At 34.8% G+C, this 17836-nt stretch overlaps 1 protein-coding gene across 3 annotated transcripts in view; it reads left to right on the forward strand.

Annotated features, from left to right (window-relative positions):
- Nucleotides 1–517: 517 nt before the first annotated feature.
- The window catches only part of Pus1 (Pseudouridine synthase 1), a 75228-nt gene continuing 57909 nt past the window's right edge, over nucleotides 518–17836 (forward strand). The window contains exon 1 of one of the 3 annotated variants that reach the window (XM_081764429.1): nucleotides 518–695. In XM_081764429.1, coding sequence (XP_081620555.1) covers nucleotides 674–695 — 22 coding nt within the window. In that variant the 5' untranslated portion in view covers nucleotides 518–673. Of the gene's footprint in view, nucleotides 696–730; nucleotides 1059–1486; nucleotides 1635–17836 lie in introns of those variants that run through there. The other 2 variants (XM_081764448.1, XM_081764439.1) reach the window with 2 other exon arrangements.

A 17836-nucleotide genomic window follows, 5' to 3' on the forward strand; every position in this document is an offset into this window, starting at 1 on the left:
CAATTGCCTTTTCCACGGTTAAGATTAATTACGGTCACTTAGTGCACGTCTTTTAACTTGTGTCGTGTCTCATTGTAGCTTCTCACATTTTAATTTTTGCTATCCAGTAAAGTTTTCTGAAAGAAAGCCAATCAGCATTGTACAGTCTTCCTTTACTTGTTAGTCTTCGAAATTATTTGATTCTGCATTTGCGTTAAGCTGTGAATGTTTCGTGGAACACCCTGTATAATTAATTTAAATTTACCCTGGATGTGCAAGCTTAATTAATATAGGCCTACTATGTGGGTACTTTTGCAAATATAATGTTTATCCACCTGACCTAAATTCCTTACGAGAAACGTTTCTATTCTTAATTTTAAAAGTAAATCTATACTAATCTAATTGTTCTCTCGTTTTTAATAATTTTCCTTTACTTGTAGTAATTTGTAATAGGCCTATATCGTTGTGATTTTCTATTGAACCTGTAAGAACGATGCACAATAAGGGACATTTATAATATGTTATCATATCACTGATAAGTGTCAAATATTTTCTTTGTACAAATCTATAGTTTCTTTCTGTTCTCGTCTATATTCAACGTTCTGACGTGGCTTGGGGTCGAGCTCGAGACAGCTCGGTTTCGTCAATTCATATTTTAGCCACTGCACGGCAGTTAATTCGACATAGTTATTGCATGGCTTGGGAAAAGCGATTTGGTAGGTGAAAATTGTGTGATATAGTGAAGTGTGTATACACATTGTTCGAATCTTTAAATATTCGACTGAAGCGTGCAATTTCGGTTACAATTTATTTATTTCGGGAGTGAAAAGCGTCAGCCATAATACTGTTGACGCCCTGTGACGTCATAAAGATATGTACACTTTTTGCTTTCAATAAATTATTACTTATAATCCAAGTAAATTGCCTATTTATTAATATCATAGTAACATTTCGTGTTGCTGTGTTACTTGTTAGATAGAAAGACATATTACAATGAGGTTTTAGTTTAAAATACTGTAATTATATATGAAACGATAAAAAGCACCGTGTAGCGTTCTTTGGACGTTGTAAGTTGTAGGGTATGTATTCCTGTCGTTAATAACCATTGCGTATTTCTTATAATAATAGAATATAAAATCTTTAGCTCAATAAAGTAAATGAGCACGGTTAAGGATTATGATGGTTCACTGCCATATTAATTAGCAGCTTTTGTTGGAATTACTTTCAATATGGATTTTCCTTTAGTCCTAGAAGACTTGTTTTCCTTTTATTCAAACGTCTCTCATTATTATTATCAGTAGTAGGAATAGTAGTAAGCGAAACTTCGGAACTCAATAATTTGAGTGACTGCAGGAATTTTGTATATAAGCGAAAATTCGGAACTCAATAATTTGAGACTGATTGCAGGAATTTCGTATATAATATATAGAATGGATCTAGGCCAAATACGATCCGATCATTTTGCATTTGTGAATCTACACTACACTACAATAAAATGGAGGTATAGGAAGTTGTTATCGTGTGTTCGCGAACTATGCTATAAAAGTCATTAATTCTGTGTTGGATGTAGTTATTTATATTTGTTCGAACCGATTTTTTTTTAGCTTCGCAAGGACACGATCATTATGTGTACAAGGTCACGACGGTAATGTACAGTAAGTGTAACATGGATTCTGAACATCATTGTAAAATGTACAATTTGTATTCTAATTTAAGGGCACAAACAATTGGGTTAAGTGCCGTATCGCCGGACCAATTTTAGGAAATTTACCGGGTCAATTGGAGAATTTATTTAAGTTTGTGAGAAAGAATGAGTACAAGGGAGGTAAGGGGAATAGTAAAAGTAAAGAAAGTGGTTGTATTTGTTGATTGTTTTTGATGTTGATAGCGGCACTGTATGTGGAGGCGGATGGACTATTTCACGGAGAGGTACACTTGTTTTATTATACGGATCCAGAAATTGTAAAATGTACAGAAAATAAATGTCAAGTCTAATTTGCCCATTTCATATCGAGAACAGAACACAACCACCCCTGCCGGGCTTCAAACCCGTTCCTACTACTGCTACTATTACTACTATTTCTCCTGCTTCAACTACTACTAATTCTTATACTATGGATCCGTATTAAAGTAATACTACACGCCTAGTGTAACGTAATCTAGCGTAACTTAATTAATCCAACAAAATATTACCGAATGCAATACACTTTTGTGCTTTTTTTTTTTTTCAAAGTGGTTCGGCGGTACGGCACAAATGCCCAAACAATTCAAAGGAGTATTAGGAAGTGACACGGTATATGTACATTAATTTTAATAGAAGTAAAATTATTATACTCTTCTACATTTGATTCTAGTTGATCCATATCGGCATTATTCGAGCAGACAATTCCACCAAATTTTGAAACATTTCTTACATTTTCAGGTTAGGTTCAGAGCTTTATATTTCTTTTTGCAGAGCATGCACTAAATGAGGAGCTCCATTACTATTTGCAGATTGATTTCAGGAGGGCTCAGTGTGGACGTATGGCGTAAAAACTAAAATGTATAAGCCATGAACCTAATTGTGCTACATGGCCACTAAACAGCACGAATAGTACCTAACTGTGTCAGTGCAGGAGCGTAGCAGAGGGGCCCGAGGGGTGGTCTGTAGAGAGCAGGCGCATCAGCGACGGGGATATACGCATAAACGAGGATAGTGGAAGGGCACACTTGCACATACGATACATTTACTATTACACAAAATTCATTTCAATATGCTGTGCACTGACAGTAATTACTTATATTCACACTCTCATTCCTTCAAGAAAGATGTTTCACATCGTGTTTTACCTATGAATTTTATATTTGGTAGAACTGTCTGCTCGAGTGACCCCTTCATATCAATTTAATATCCATATCATGTCTTGCTAGCTGCTATATTTGGTTGGGGTGAAGCGTTGTGGCTTCACAAATGTTTTTCACAGTATATTATTACAGACCTCGATGAGAGGAACACAATGGTACAAATAATTTTGCAGTCACACTTTCGGAACGTAAGGTAATAGCTTCTCAAGTGACAATTAACTTACTGTAAAATTGCTATAAATTCAAGTTTTGAAAATCAGATCTTTTTATACGATTCTGTTCCTCTCATTTAGATCTATAATAACTGTAAGAAAAAAAAATGCTGTTTAATTTTAGGCACACCACATTTTGCAAAACTTACAGATAAACTTACTGCATGAAAAGACATATTTATAAAGAAAATTTTTTGCCAAAGGCGGAATAAAATGGTAAGATGTACAGCTTCATTTTTTTATATATAAATGTAGGGTTACTAGTGTAAAATTATTACAAGTGCTATACGACGGTTGAAATAAGTGTGTTCATATGAAAGATGACTGTATTAGGTACTGTTTCTGCCGGCGAGGTATTTCTGCAAGTGTACAGAAGCTATATGTTATATTTACTAGTGTAAAACCACTACAACACTGCAGATACCCTTCTCGTTACTTTCGCTTACGCGTATACCCACCGACGTTGACGTGCCTGTTCCTTTCGAATGAGCTACCGTGGTTGTCCATTAGCTTTGCCCTGCTTGTCTCGCTTGTCATTTGTTCTTTTAAGTGTCCATCTAGCACAGGTTGGTTTGTGTTTTGCACTGTAGTTTTTATGACACGTATCTGGACGCCGTAATTATGCGCAAATCGTGAAAGAACGATAATGTTTCAACAATTACTTCTAGTGATACACTTAAACTTCATCAATGCTAAGTCGGGTATTGTCATGTTGCCCGGCACAAATCCTTTGGTGGATGTCAAGAAGGCAGTGAAAAACTATAATTTTTGAACAATTATTTCAGATAGTGTGCCTAAACTTGACGTGCATGTCTAAATCTTGTATGATTACAAGTTCTAAAGGTAGGATCGCAAATTTTTTTTTTTTTTTATTTTATTTTTTTTTTTTTATCATTCTGTTCTTCTCGTCGAGGTCTATAATAATTCTGAAACTTAGTTTTGATGATCTGACGGTTCTCTAGTGAAGTACCAAAAAATTCCATTATCTGAAGTTCCGAAAATGGGATCGCAAAATTTTTTGCACCAATATATTCATCTCATAGAAATCTATAATAATCGTAATAAATAAATAATAATAATAAAAAAAGCCATACCACCACCCCAGCCGTATATTTATGTGCTATTTTGATTACTTTGTTCTGTACGTAGTACACGTGTTCTGGCACTAGAAACAACTCGAAGTGGAAATATGCATTTAAAAGAACTTCGCTTTATAACTTATATGTTAGAAGGAAGTTAAGGTAGTTGAGTTTTTTAAGTTATCTTTAATTAAAAAAAAATGTAAGTTAATTTTACATTAAACGCTCCAGTTTGCCTGAATACGCAGCGAATGGCTGGTTTAGAATTGTGCGGAAAGCACACTCATTTATGCTAAGTAGTCGCTAGTATTTAGTATATTTAGTATTGCATGTAATCCGAGTTAGGGCAGTGCGAAGCTGGAGGGCTTCTGCAGAATGAGTCTGTAGGAATTAATGTTAGCGAAGGTAGGTATCATTATAAAGGAAGATGTATTTGTTTGAACACTGAATATGACAGTTCGTTCTCGTGGTTGAAAATAGTGTCATTTATCCTGGCCGCGTAAGGATATCAACTGGAGCGGGCAATTCAAGGTTGACTCAAAAGTATGTCTGCTTAAGTATTATTTGATAACCCACTCTTGCAGCTTCTAGCAAACGAACAAGGTAACTTTAAAATTTTGAGATTTTTTGTAACTTCTGCAGTAGAAAAATAGACTCCTTTTTCGTAAGTCAGCGGTATTTTAATATTGGTCAATTTGTAGTTTCTGAAGGTATTGGTGTTCTCATCTTATTTTTTATTTTCTTCTGGCCCTTTAAGTCTCTTTCTCTATCAGCCGGGGAAAGTGCGGATACGAATAGAGTACCACGGGAAAGTTCTAGAACACAGGATCCCCCATATAGGTTAGAAGTTAGGTTGGTTCCTTTCTGTATCAGAGTTTAATATTTAATTCACATACTGTTGCCGCCCAGCGAGCGTTAGCGAGTTAAGGCGAGTTAGAGCCCCACAGGGCACGTTGTTTTATGTCTTTATTACAGCTAAATGATAAGGGGGCCCTATGTTCTAGAACTTTGTCGAATACCACTGATGAAACTATACTATGAAAGATTATGAATTTTTCAGTCGTTTGTGCATGTGAATTAGTTTATAAAGGATAACAAGTATCCTTAGTTATTATTTCAAGCTTAAATCTTGTTATCTTAAAGTTACGCGTTGGTTGATTTTGTATTCAGCTAACTTTTATAATTTGTTATTGAGCGTATAGAACTCATAATAGTAATAATAATAATAATAAAACAAACCTGATTACTGGATTTACACACTACAAAAACTACAAAATGCCCTGCATAGAAGAAAGTCTTAAGGCGAAACCTTGACGAAAAGTGCCCGCGGGAAGCGCTTGAAATAGCCTTAAAAAATAAAAAAGTTACTACTACTGTGTTTTTACAGATTCTTTTTGTGCTTGATAGGCTTTTTAGTATTCAAAACTAAATGTACACTCTTTATATATTCGTAAATTAACATTTTGCAAGATCTTTCGTTCTGTAGATTTGATGAAGTTTCGTTTGCCTTCTTTATATTTGTTTCAGTTATACTGTTACTAGAACAATAGTTTATTTGTGTTAAAGAGTTACATCTTACCATGGCATTGTTAAAAGTGGAGTTGTTCGTGCAGAGACATCCATCCCCTTCCAAGTGCTTGGGCGCATTTCCCCCTGCCGCCAAGAAAGTAGTAAAGAAGATCGGAAGTGATTGTGACAAAACTAAGATAACTTGCTTTGTAGACAAAATGTTATTTAATTACTGTTTTCAAACACATCATTATGGTATAATTAAAGTTCGATTGTGCGATTTTCAGTGACGTATTATCTCCTCCCGAAGAAATCTCATGGGCGCAACCTTTGCTCTAAAATCTAAGTTCGTGTATTGTGTGCATGATGACACACCATTTGACGTGTTTTATACTTCATTATTATTATTATTATTTCCTTTATTTCTCGTCATGTTGTTTCAACATGTTTGACACCTACTGATAGTTGCATTATTGAACTCGAAAAGAATTACTTATGTTAACATGCCACGTTATGACAAGTTTTCCTGCTGCTTTAATAATCCTTGGTTGGAATTCCCTTTATTCCGTAGCATTACTGCAGATAGTGTTATACGTTGATTTCTCTTTCTTGATTTCTGGCTTTAAATATTATTAAATACCAGCAGCGTACAACTGAGAACGTATCTTCTTGCACGTTGAATTTCAAAAATGAAAAATGTGTGACTGGGTCGAGATCGAGACTTGGGTCTTCATCGTAAACGTGCCAGCGGGTTAAAGATTACACTACAGTATAACTAACCCTTATTATGTTGCAACAATCAACAACGTAGATCTATTTTCAAGAGCCACTTGTACTCTCGTGATCTGTCGGTCACTCAATAAAAGATGAACATAGGAGTTCAAGAACTTCTATTCTCTTAACTTGAAGTGGTAAAATGCATGTTTATTATTGAAATACCGAATTTAATCAGATAAGGGACACTGAACTTAAATGAATTTACAACAGGAAGTAATAACCCATATTATTTTATTTTACTTTGATAATTTGAGCTAAGCTTTTCAGATTATTGGCACAGGGTTAAAATAGCGAGTTCTTCATCTACGAATTATATATATATATATATATATATATATATATATATATATATATATATATATATATATATATATATATATATATATATATAGAGAGAGAGAGAGAGAAGGATTGTGTAACGCGAAATTTCACAACCCATTATGAGTAAAAATTTGCCATTGAGAGTCCACGAATCAATGCAAATACGTATTTCTTAATTATCGCGTACAGATGATAATAAGAAAGCAAAATCGAAACGTATGCAAATAAATCAATAACGCGGGTGCGTAATTAGAGTTCAAAGTTAGTATTCCATTAAACTCCCATATTTTTTGTATATGTGAATAGTAACATGTTTAGTTATTCAGCTAGATTTTTTTTCTTTCTTTAATAATAGTTTAATAACTCCTGTTGCAATACAGTTAGAGAAGACGAATAAGAATATGACTTTAACAAAAGGAAAGCGTTTAATTTAACGTTCAACATTTATATCCTGTAAACTACAGGAGACGGATGATTAATGAAAGTGGATAATTATGAAATAATTGGTAGAATGAAAATGTGGAAGGAAACGAGAAACCCAGAGACCCCTTGCACTAGAGTGAGCTCTCTACCGCGTAACTTTTTACGAGCTTTGGGAATCTCAATCGGAGTACATCTTATATTATTAATGTATATTGGTACCTGAAATTCTGGGTCAATCTGCGTGTGTAGGTGATTGATCATCAACATTTTGAAAAATTACTGATGATTTTAGTGGTTTCTTTGAGAAAAGGACTAAAATAATATGTAAAAATCTTTGTGAAGCCGAAGCTCTTTGTTGAATCGAAGGCAATATGATTGGTTGGTGAAACATACTAGGAATGTTAATCATCCGATTAGGATTTTCACAGCACGTGACAGGTTTATAGTTGTTAATCGTAATAAAATGTGTGATGCATTTAATCATAACTACATCTGTGTTAAAAGAATGTGAATTCTTTGACTTTTGTGTTCATCTTTCATCGAGTGACCTACGAAGAGAACAGGAGCGGCACTTGAAATATTTCATTTTGTTAATATTTGTGGATATTAAAGGTGAATTGTTCTGTTAGTTAAGAAAAAGGTGCTAATTGCTTTCTTTACTATATGTTAGCTATTTCGGTACCAGTCCTCCCACAGACTATCCATGCAACTTCACTCGTGAAGGCGAATTGCGGCATATATATGTTTCAAGCGTTGAGGTCTCGATTCACCAGTAATCGGAAGGTTTGTCCAAGTAAATGGTTGTCAGTTCTGATAAGTCCACGTGATAGAGTGAAGGTTTTGTGTAGCGTAATGGTTATTGCACCAGTACAGTAAGCCAAGATTGTTCTTTCATACCCGCCAAATCACACATCTTTGGTGACACACATATATGGAGATGATGACAAGTCGTATGATACCGGTAACAAAGGATGATCAAATATTAAAACTAGAACTACAGGAAAAATTTTGTGCTACTTCATATTATTTTGCGGAAGAAAAAAACTTCAGCGTGAATTTTTCATGGTTCTAAATGTTAACTTAAGCTTTAATATATGCCAGTTCAGTTATCATAGAAAAATTTATTTAGAATATGACTAATAGTATAAGAAGAGCTTACAGAAATGGACCTTCATCAACGCTCAGTAAATGTGATATTGGGGATTTCATATAGGTACAAATAAGCTATATCTTGCGTTCAAGCCAAAATGCACTTTAGCTGTTTTATATATATATAGGGTGGACCATTTATCTTGATATGCCTTTATAACTTAAACTAATAGAGGGAAAATATTGGAGTCTTGTACCATGCAGACGTCGGCAGGGGGCATTATTTGATATGCTCTGCAATATTATTAGTTTAACAGTGTTGCCAACAGAAGTGATCGAAATTTTGATGACCTATACAGCAGTAATAATGCAAGTGAAACGGACGGGGCATTACTGTGATTGTGAAATGATGCATTTCAAATGAATAGGGACGAGGTTATAAGGGATTGAAAGTTTGACCTTTTTTCAAAAGCCTATATTTCGAAAATTGCTTAGATAATTACCTCATCCAAACCCAGAGATGTGTTTCAATAGATGTTAAGATCATAATGCCGTTTACAGGGGTTTAATATCTCAAACCGTTCTGGATATGTAACAAATAATGTTAAAGTTTGCAATACTGCTCAAAATTATGTAATTCTGTAATTATATATACTAAGAACTATTGCTGCGATGTTATAGAAGCAAAGAACAGGAACAACGGTTTTATTATGTTTCCTTAAAGACGCTATTTTAAGCAATATAGCAATTTTCACATTATATATATATATATATTCGGAGTGGTTTGACACATTAGATTGCTGTATACTGCATTATGATCTTTGTCTATTCAAAATTATCTGCGTAACTGAATTTGATACTTATCGAAGTATTTTTTTTTTTTAAATTAAGTCCTTTGAACAAGGTCAAATTGTCATTTCTTGTAACTTTTTTGCTACTTGTTCGTTCGTCATATAATGATCATAATATTAGACACTAAGGTACTTCGGATGTGCATTGCACCGTCTATCTCACTTGGGTTATTATTGTTGCAGAATCGTCTAAAATTTAGTTTTTTTTTTTTTTTTAATATATGTTTGTGATATTGTAGTGTCATTAGTTTGCAACACTACGTAAAAAGTATGCTATTGTAAGTTTTCATTTAATATTTGGATTTGAAATACGTAATAACCTGACGTAGTGCCATTTGAAAAATACAGGTTGGTAATACTGTTAATTTGATTGTATTGCAATGTACGTCAGTGTGCCCATGTTGATTATCATGGTGCAAAATTTCATCATTTTGTATCTATTAGTTTAAAAGCTTTAAAGCCGCCAAGATTAATGGTCAACCCTATATATAAGCATTAGTAAATTGAAACAGGAAAGATTTAGTTTACCAATAATCTAATCATCTCAAAGTAATGACTGTAAATTGTTTCTTGGATATGCACAAAAATAACATGTTTTTAAGCCACAGAGTTACAAAGAGATCAGATTAGTTGGATTTTCTTAATTGTTTGTGAATAAAAAAGGCCCGTGTGTTTAAGTGTATGATACTAGAACAATGTTCTGTTTATCGGCACGTGATTTAAATGTTTATATAAAGAAACGGAGAAAATGGGAGGTCCACATTCGCAGCTTGCAGGCACATAGGATTTCTCTAAAAATAATTTATTTTTAAAAATTTTATTTCTTAAATTTCGCACTGTAGGTATATCTTTCTGTCACTTAAAAAAAAAAATGACTCACCATATGCAGTAAGTAATGCCAAAAGAAAAAAAAAAAGTTAGCCATGCACCATTGATCAGCTTGTAACTTCTTCATATAGTGTTCTCACATATGCACCTTCAACTTCCATAATTTCCCCCTCTCTGACAACCAGTTAAGTTTACAGATGTAGATGTTCTATAGATCTGTAATCTTGAAATAACCTGTTTTATTGTTTATCTTCCAGAAACTTGATTTTCAGTGTAGCTGGCCAGTGGGTAACCGTATTCTGTTCAATTCATCGATTGTTATTATTACATTAACAGCAAACCGTGTTTCTTCTGATTTTCATATTGATAGTTTTCAAGCTACAATCATTTTAATATCTCCAGTAACCTCCCGATATTAGTTAAAATAAAATAAAGAGAAATATTTATAAGTCTAATCCAAATCTATGAAGTATTCGTAGTTTTGAGTCCCCGAAAAATATATTATTTGGTTCAGGGGACTATCGACTATAGATGAGTCAACGTAATTGTTAAGCGAAAATTTTGCAGGATATGTATAAGAATACAAGATATAGCAGTACATATTCTTTGCTCCCTAGTATGGGCGATTCCGTTATATAACATTAAATCTTTGTATGTGATCCCTTATAATTAGATGGTTGAAAAAGATTATACATAAAGCAAATAGATGAATATACCTCCTTGAAAACGTTTCAGAGTGTACCCTTCTCTATGTATGTGTAAGGTACTCCCATTCTGATAAATAGTTTTTATTTTCTGAGAGCCATTTTCTACTTTTAAAAAATATGATTCTACTAAACTTTTTGTACAATTATGTATAGCAGGAAATTCAGTGCTATTTATCTGTATCCTGAGTTATTTACCCGACCTGAGTCCATTTATCATTATTATTATTATTATTGTTAGAAGTAGATTTTATGTTTTTGAGCTCAGGAGGAAAAATACATTTGTAACGACGGTATACAGAAACTATACCGCTGTTATATTTTATCCATTTGTATAAAAAAAAAATCTGCACATTCGAATAAAACAGAGACAAATGTTAAGGTGATCATATTCGTTAATGTAGGAAAATTTGGACTAGGATATAAAACGTATTTTTAACCGGACATGTTATAAAAAAGATAGAAGGAAGAAAATTAGTAAATTTACAGGAGGTGGAAAGCCATATACCGAACCTAAAATACAGCGAGAAGAGTAGGCGGGACTTTTCACAATTTCCTAGAATATCAATTTGATGAAAAAACAATCAAAATTTATAGCTTAAAATAAATTTACAGTTTTTAAAAGAGGTTTATGATATGGTAGCTACGTTTCAGGTTTATGGTAACGGATTTAGCACCCTTATCAGCTTCAGAAATACCACGACGCCACCAGCACTTGGGCTTGATGTGCATACCCTGTCTGTTAGCTATAACCCTGCATTTCAGTTTCCACTCAAGGAGACTGCGTTGAAGGACAGTTTGATCAAGTCAATTCCAATCCTCTTGAGAAACTTCCCAAACAACGAGAACACGCTAACGGATGATTCATCAGGAGATTTCAGAGCAACGTCTGTAAAAGGGATTGCATAAATTCCATGAACCACGACATCACAAGATGTGTCGCTGCCATATAGGGATGGAATATCATAGCGTTATAATGGCTCCAAAATGTTTGTTTGATAACAAGCTGCCTGTTTGTTCTCTGTGTAGCGTAAGCTTGTCATTAAAATATTGGTCACCATAAAATATAAAGCCACGTAGAAAAATGTCCACACATTCACGTATTCAGTCAGAACAACCTTTGGAAACAGGGTGACGATAGATGTGCCTCTTTTTATTACAGATGCACCTACACTTCGTCCAGAGTCACTACAAACGTCCACGTGTCCCCTGGAAAATGCTTGGAGAGCTTTCGAGTATTCGTAGTCTTCATAGCTTTCGATTATTCGTAGGTGTAAGGGACGGAGCATTTGAACTCTGATTACATCGGATGTACGCCCGGGCCTCCAATATCTACGATGCCCAATATTGGGAGGCTCAGCAACGGCATGGGTGCTCCGTCTTGCGTTGATCTCTTTCTGTGACACGGAAACCTTTCGCAGTACAATGTTTACATATTTGGCTATAACTGTAACCAATGTCGGAAAGGGCTAAATGTAGTCCTCTCAAAAGGCTGTAATATTAGACTTCAGGCTTTCCAATGCTCCTATATTTCCTATTTTTCCTATATATTTGCGTCTCTTCCTATAAACTCCTATATTTCCTACATTTTAATGAAAGCACCTATATTTTTGTGGCGTTGCTACTTCTACTCCTGAAAATAAGGATTTTCAGCGTCACAATACTAACTTGTCATAATTAATATCACATGAACTTGGCCCCTATTTACATGACAAATTGTTGTACGATGTTAAAACTTCTTGTAACTTCTTCAGTCTTGCTGTAGATGAAACAACAAACGCAGCAACTGATAAACAGTTCGATATTCACATTCGGTATTTTTTTTTTTTTTTCAACTAATTTTGTTATTACTCGTTACCTGGACAGTGCATTTTTGGGACACTCTACATCTTCAGATCTTTTCCAAGCTATTGCGAAAACTATTAACACATCTAAACTGGCTCAAGACAAGTTCCTCATGCTGGAAAGTGATGGACGTAATGTTAACGAAGTTAACGTGTCTCTTCGGCGAATGTTAAATGATTGATGCCAAGATCAAGGGTTGCCAAAGCTTCTGGATATTGATTCCTGTACTTTACACACAATTTCTAATGCGTTTCGTGATGGAGTAAAGTCAGTATCGTGGGATATTGAACATTTTTGTGACGATGTATTTCAGTGATTCAGAATGTCTGCGGCTCGACGAGAGGACTATGCTCTTATCCAGTCAGTATTGGAGTTAGAAAGTCATTCTTTTTGCGTCATGTTCCGAGCGGATGGTTAACTTTGTCTCCTGTGTGCAAACGTATCGCGGAACAACTTCCAGGGCTACGTAAATACTCTCTTAAGAATCTGAAAAACACTAAGAAACTTGTATAAAATTTTGCAACGAGATAATTACCCATTTAGTTATATTTAGAGAAGAATGTATGTTCATATAACAATTGCTGTAATTTCCATTTTTTTTTTTTTTTTTTAAATTTCTACCTATTGGATAATTGAAATGTACCTTTTTCACAGCTTCGCGAAACCTCCCGTCGTGATTTCCTATATTTTTTTTATTAGCATTGGAAAGCCTGATACTTCCAAACTATGTTGTGCATAAGTGTCGGAAGTCGTAGAACGGCTTTCTCCGTCCGTCGATAGGCATCACAACAAAAACGGTAAAGAGATACCAAGACTCGGTTTTTGCAATCGATTCAGCGTGCCAAGAATAGATTCCACCTTCTCCATTAACCTTCTATTCAAACGGGAAGTCGTTCAGATTAATAATTTACGGTTTCAGTGTTTATCGCCATAGCACAAAATGTTATTAGATAGCGACAAACGCTTTTTTGCGAACAATTCAGTCTCAAGGAAACATACCGTCACAACCCGTAACACACTACCAAAACCGGAATTGTTTTAAATATACTACTACTTCTGGTTTAATTTACTGATTTCCAAAGAACAAAAACGGTAAGAGATGTCTGGTTTTTTTTGCTTCCCAAGAATAGTTCCACCTTCTCTATTATTCAAATCAAATGTGGTTCAGTTAACAATTTCCGGTTTCTACATTTATCACCATAATACAAAATTGGTAACAAATAGCGACAAGCGATTTTGGCAATCAATTCAGGGTCTCAAGGGAACACACGTCACAATCTACAACCCTGTCAAAACCGGAAGTGTGGGGGCGCGGTGGCTCAGTGGTAGAGCGTTCACCTTCTGTGCTTGGGGTCCTTGGTTCGATCCCAGCTCGCGCCGTGTGGACTTTGTAATGGACAAACACCGTGCTCGTGGGTTTTCTCGGGGTACTCCCGTTTCCTCCCACTTTCTTCATTCCGCCATTTCACTCATTTCTCATCATCATCGTCTCCTTTAGCCTAACCGGCATAACCGTGGGACGTAAACTCAAAGATTTCATTTCATTTCAAAACCGGAAGTGATTGAAATTTACTACTTCCGGTGTCAATGCCGATTTCCATAGAGTAGAAATCGTAAGAGATATCGAGATGCAGTTTTTTGCAATCGATTCAGCTTCCCAAGAATAAATTCTATCTCTTTCCTTAATATTGTATTCAATCCGGAATATCGGGGGTTGCGGTGGCTAGTGGTAGAGCGTTCATCTCTGGTGAATGAGGTCCTTGGTTTGATCCCAGCTCACACCAAGTGAGCTTTGTAGTGAACAAACAGCATATGCGTGGGTTTTCTCGGTGTTTTCCCGTTTTCTCCTACTTTCTTCATTCCACCATTTTCATTCATTTTTCATCATCACTATCTCCTTTATCCCAACCGGTATAATCGTGGGACGTAAAACTGAAAATATTTCATTTAATTTTTTTTTCAATCCGGAATTGATTCAAATTAACGAGTTCCGATTTCAACCTTCACCGTCATAGAACATAAACAGTAAGGCATAACGAATAATGGCTTTTTGATATGGATTCGGTATCCGAGGTATAGGTTCTATCTTTGATCTTATTAATCTATTGCAGCCAGTGATTATAGATGTACTGCTTTCTATAGTTTGATTATTGAATTCCCATAGTTCTCTTAGTAGTTTCACACTGTGAGAAGAAAATAACTTGTTCGGATTCATTTGACCACTCACACAACAGCTGTCCTCCCTGGAAGTGAATACAGCACTTTTTAACAACGTGGGCGTGTTCGCACGTGCTTCTGTGTAACGATTGAATTCGTTACCATAAACCTAAAATGACCTGCATAGAGAAAAGTTTATAATATACAAAATTACTCTCAAGGTACGGATATTCTATCGGATGTTTATGAAGCAACACATGAGTGCAACGGAACTAATATAAGCACATGAATGAATGTAAAATCTTGTATGTAGAACATATAAGAAATGCGAAAGAAAGGTACACCAGTGTTTCATGGTTCTCAGAGCACTTGAGTGAACGCAAACACACCATTACTAATATAAGAATTTTACCCAAATCAAAGACGCACTACAAAAATGACTCATGTATTATAGATATACCACATTGATTTGACACCTAATCTTTAGTTCCAAGCGCTGCTATTGGTGAAGGAATTGCACTCTCTTCCGCTAAGGCTCTCTCGCTTAGCAACAGCTGAAGCCTTATTGGCTCAACGCGTGGGTGTGAGCTTTAGTTCTCATTTTTGCCACGGCTCAAGACATTTTGGAAGCACTATAGCTATTATTACCATACTATTTCAAGAGAAGTTACTCAGTACCTTTTTTTTTTCTTTCTTTTTAAGACAGTTAATTGTTTTGGGAATGTCATTGATTAAAAAGAAGAAAGACTGGCCAGGTAAAGTTAACAAGAATAAACACGTCTTACATAACAGCCTTATTGAATCATGTACCTTCGTGGTCGAGTAGTAACAAATGAGTTTTCTATGCGCGTGGTCCTTGATTATATTCGTGGGAGTGCTTGCCTTGGATACAAATCTAAGTAGTAATCATCTTCGCTAGTCCAAGTAAAACACGTGTCTTCGGCGCATGTGTTCTTGATTCAATTCCGATGGGGAGAGCATTGAACAGATTACAGTGGTTCGATTCCACCTTGAACTGTAGGTGTACGTCTCACATAGCTGGATGCTGAAAAGGGACGCTAAACTACTACTACAAACAAAACTGAATAGTGGTTCAGATTCTACTTGAATCAATTAATTCCGTACAAAGAGTAACAAAATGCACAATTGGACACGGAATCGAATACAAGTTTTCGGTTTTTCTCATTAATTATGAGTATAACCTCGAAATTCAGAAGACATATTAAAGTTTAATCACACACTCACAACAAAGCTAGAAATAAAAAGAGAGAGCATGTTTCAAAACTTTGATTTTATTAGCACACATTTCAGGGATAGTGTAGAGATGTCATTCACATCCATAAGCTTGTCTAATCTTTTTCTCTTACCAATTTGTTTCGAAAAACTCCACAGGTCACGAAAGTAAACGAAATATTTCAAAAAAAAAAATAAAATAAATAAATAAATAAATAAATAAAAATAAAATAAAATAAAAAATAACCGCAAGATATAAGTAATTAACACGGCTTTTTTTGATAATAATGTATCCTATGATTAATATTTCAAAATATTATGGCCAGAACAACACAAGGGAAATTGAACATATTGATCCTCATTTTCTTTTAAAGGAAACTAGGATAAACCCTGAATATATCGCCTGTAGGTTTATCGTCGTAAATTTTATTTATTTATTTTGCTTATTTTATGAAATTTTATCCCTTTAAGCTACAGTTAAAAGTAACAATTTTGGTCTCGGAAGTATTGGCATGTTTACTTTAAGAAATGTAATTTTGAAAGTAGTTGATATGATCACTCAGCTAATTGTGAAAATTAAATCCATCAATTTATATTTTCATGCCACTGGGCACAGTTGTTGGGACCAACAAGTTAATATCTCTTCTGTAGCTCGTATGTTTTCCGAGATTAGGTTGTCAAAATTTCAGAAAATTACTCGTAAATAATATTTACTAGCGTCTGCTAGTGAATACACTGTTGGAGGGAAAACGTCATAGATCAGTGACTAATGAAATTATCCGCGTCAAATTTTCACCAAATACCAACCAGAGAATATAAGTTTAAGAGGAAACTTGAGCCAAACTTGAGCATCTGATTGGTCTCCTAAAAAATATATGGTTCAATTGAAAGAATGGACCAAGACTAAGGGAGACTAATGATAAAATTAAGTGAAATTATGGAATGAAGAAAGTGAGAGGAAACGAGAGAAAACTTACTATGTTTGTCCACCACAAAGTCCACTTGGCGCGAGCTGGGATCGAAAAAGGAACCCCACATACCAGACTGCACGCTCTGCTACTGAGCTACCACGGCCTCTTTATGATAAGTAACCTGTTACCATATTACATGAACTATTTTATATAAATCAATACAAAAGTTGATGCTACCTGATTGATGATTTCTTTAAAATTTTCATCGCGCTCTCCATATTCTTCCTTCTTCATTTAACCATATATATTTTTTAAATTAAGTATTTCATGTATCTTGCCTCAGTTTCTGCTTTCGTGTAAGTGTTTTCTCAGAGAGAGAGTAAAATGTTGGAAGATGGCAGTAACAGAATACAGAAACGTCACGTTAGTGGAAAAATAAGTTTTGGAGACACTAACTTTATATTCTTGGATCAGCATGATTGCTCATTTTTGTATGGAGTGAATCAATACATAATTAGTACATCTAATTTTGTGAAACAATATATAATTCATGATTCAAAACAAAGAAGTACGAAGAATCATAACTACAAGTAGTACTATTTCGATAAATGATTAACAGTTTTCTCACACTCCTCAGTCGTAAAGACTTAGCTTATATCTTCAAGAGATGTACTACCACTTCTGGTTTCAACATAATTTTCATAGTGCAAAAACGGTTAAAGAGAGCTAGAAGCTTTTTTTTTTTTTTTTTTTTTTTCTTCAAATCAATTCAACGTTCCAAGAAAAACTTCCATCGCGACTCTTATTCCTCTATACAAAACGAGAGTTTGAAAATTTACGATTTCTGGTTTTAACTCTGGTCGACACGTGAAAAAGCGCTAATACATGGCTAGCAACAGTTTCTTGATCTGGATTCAGTACCGGAAGAATATATTTCATTTCCGACTTTATTCCTCTAGTGCAAGCAAAAAAGTTGTAGAAATGTACTGCCATTTTTGGTTTGGACATTCCCTTTTTTGTAATTTTTAGAATTAAATTTAGTTCTGAAGTGACCGAAATTCTGATCAGCATGTG

The sequence above is a fragment of the Thermobia domestica genome, chromosome 1 (assembly GCF_964235325.1).
Source record: "Thermobia domestica chromosome 1, izTheDome1.hap1.1, whole genome shotgun sequence".
Taxonomy (NCBI): Eukaryota; Metazoa; Arthropoda; class Insecta; order Zygentoma; family Lepismatidae; genus Thermobia; species Thermobia domestica.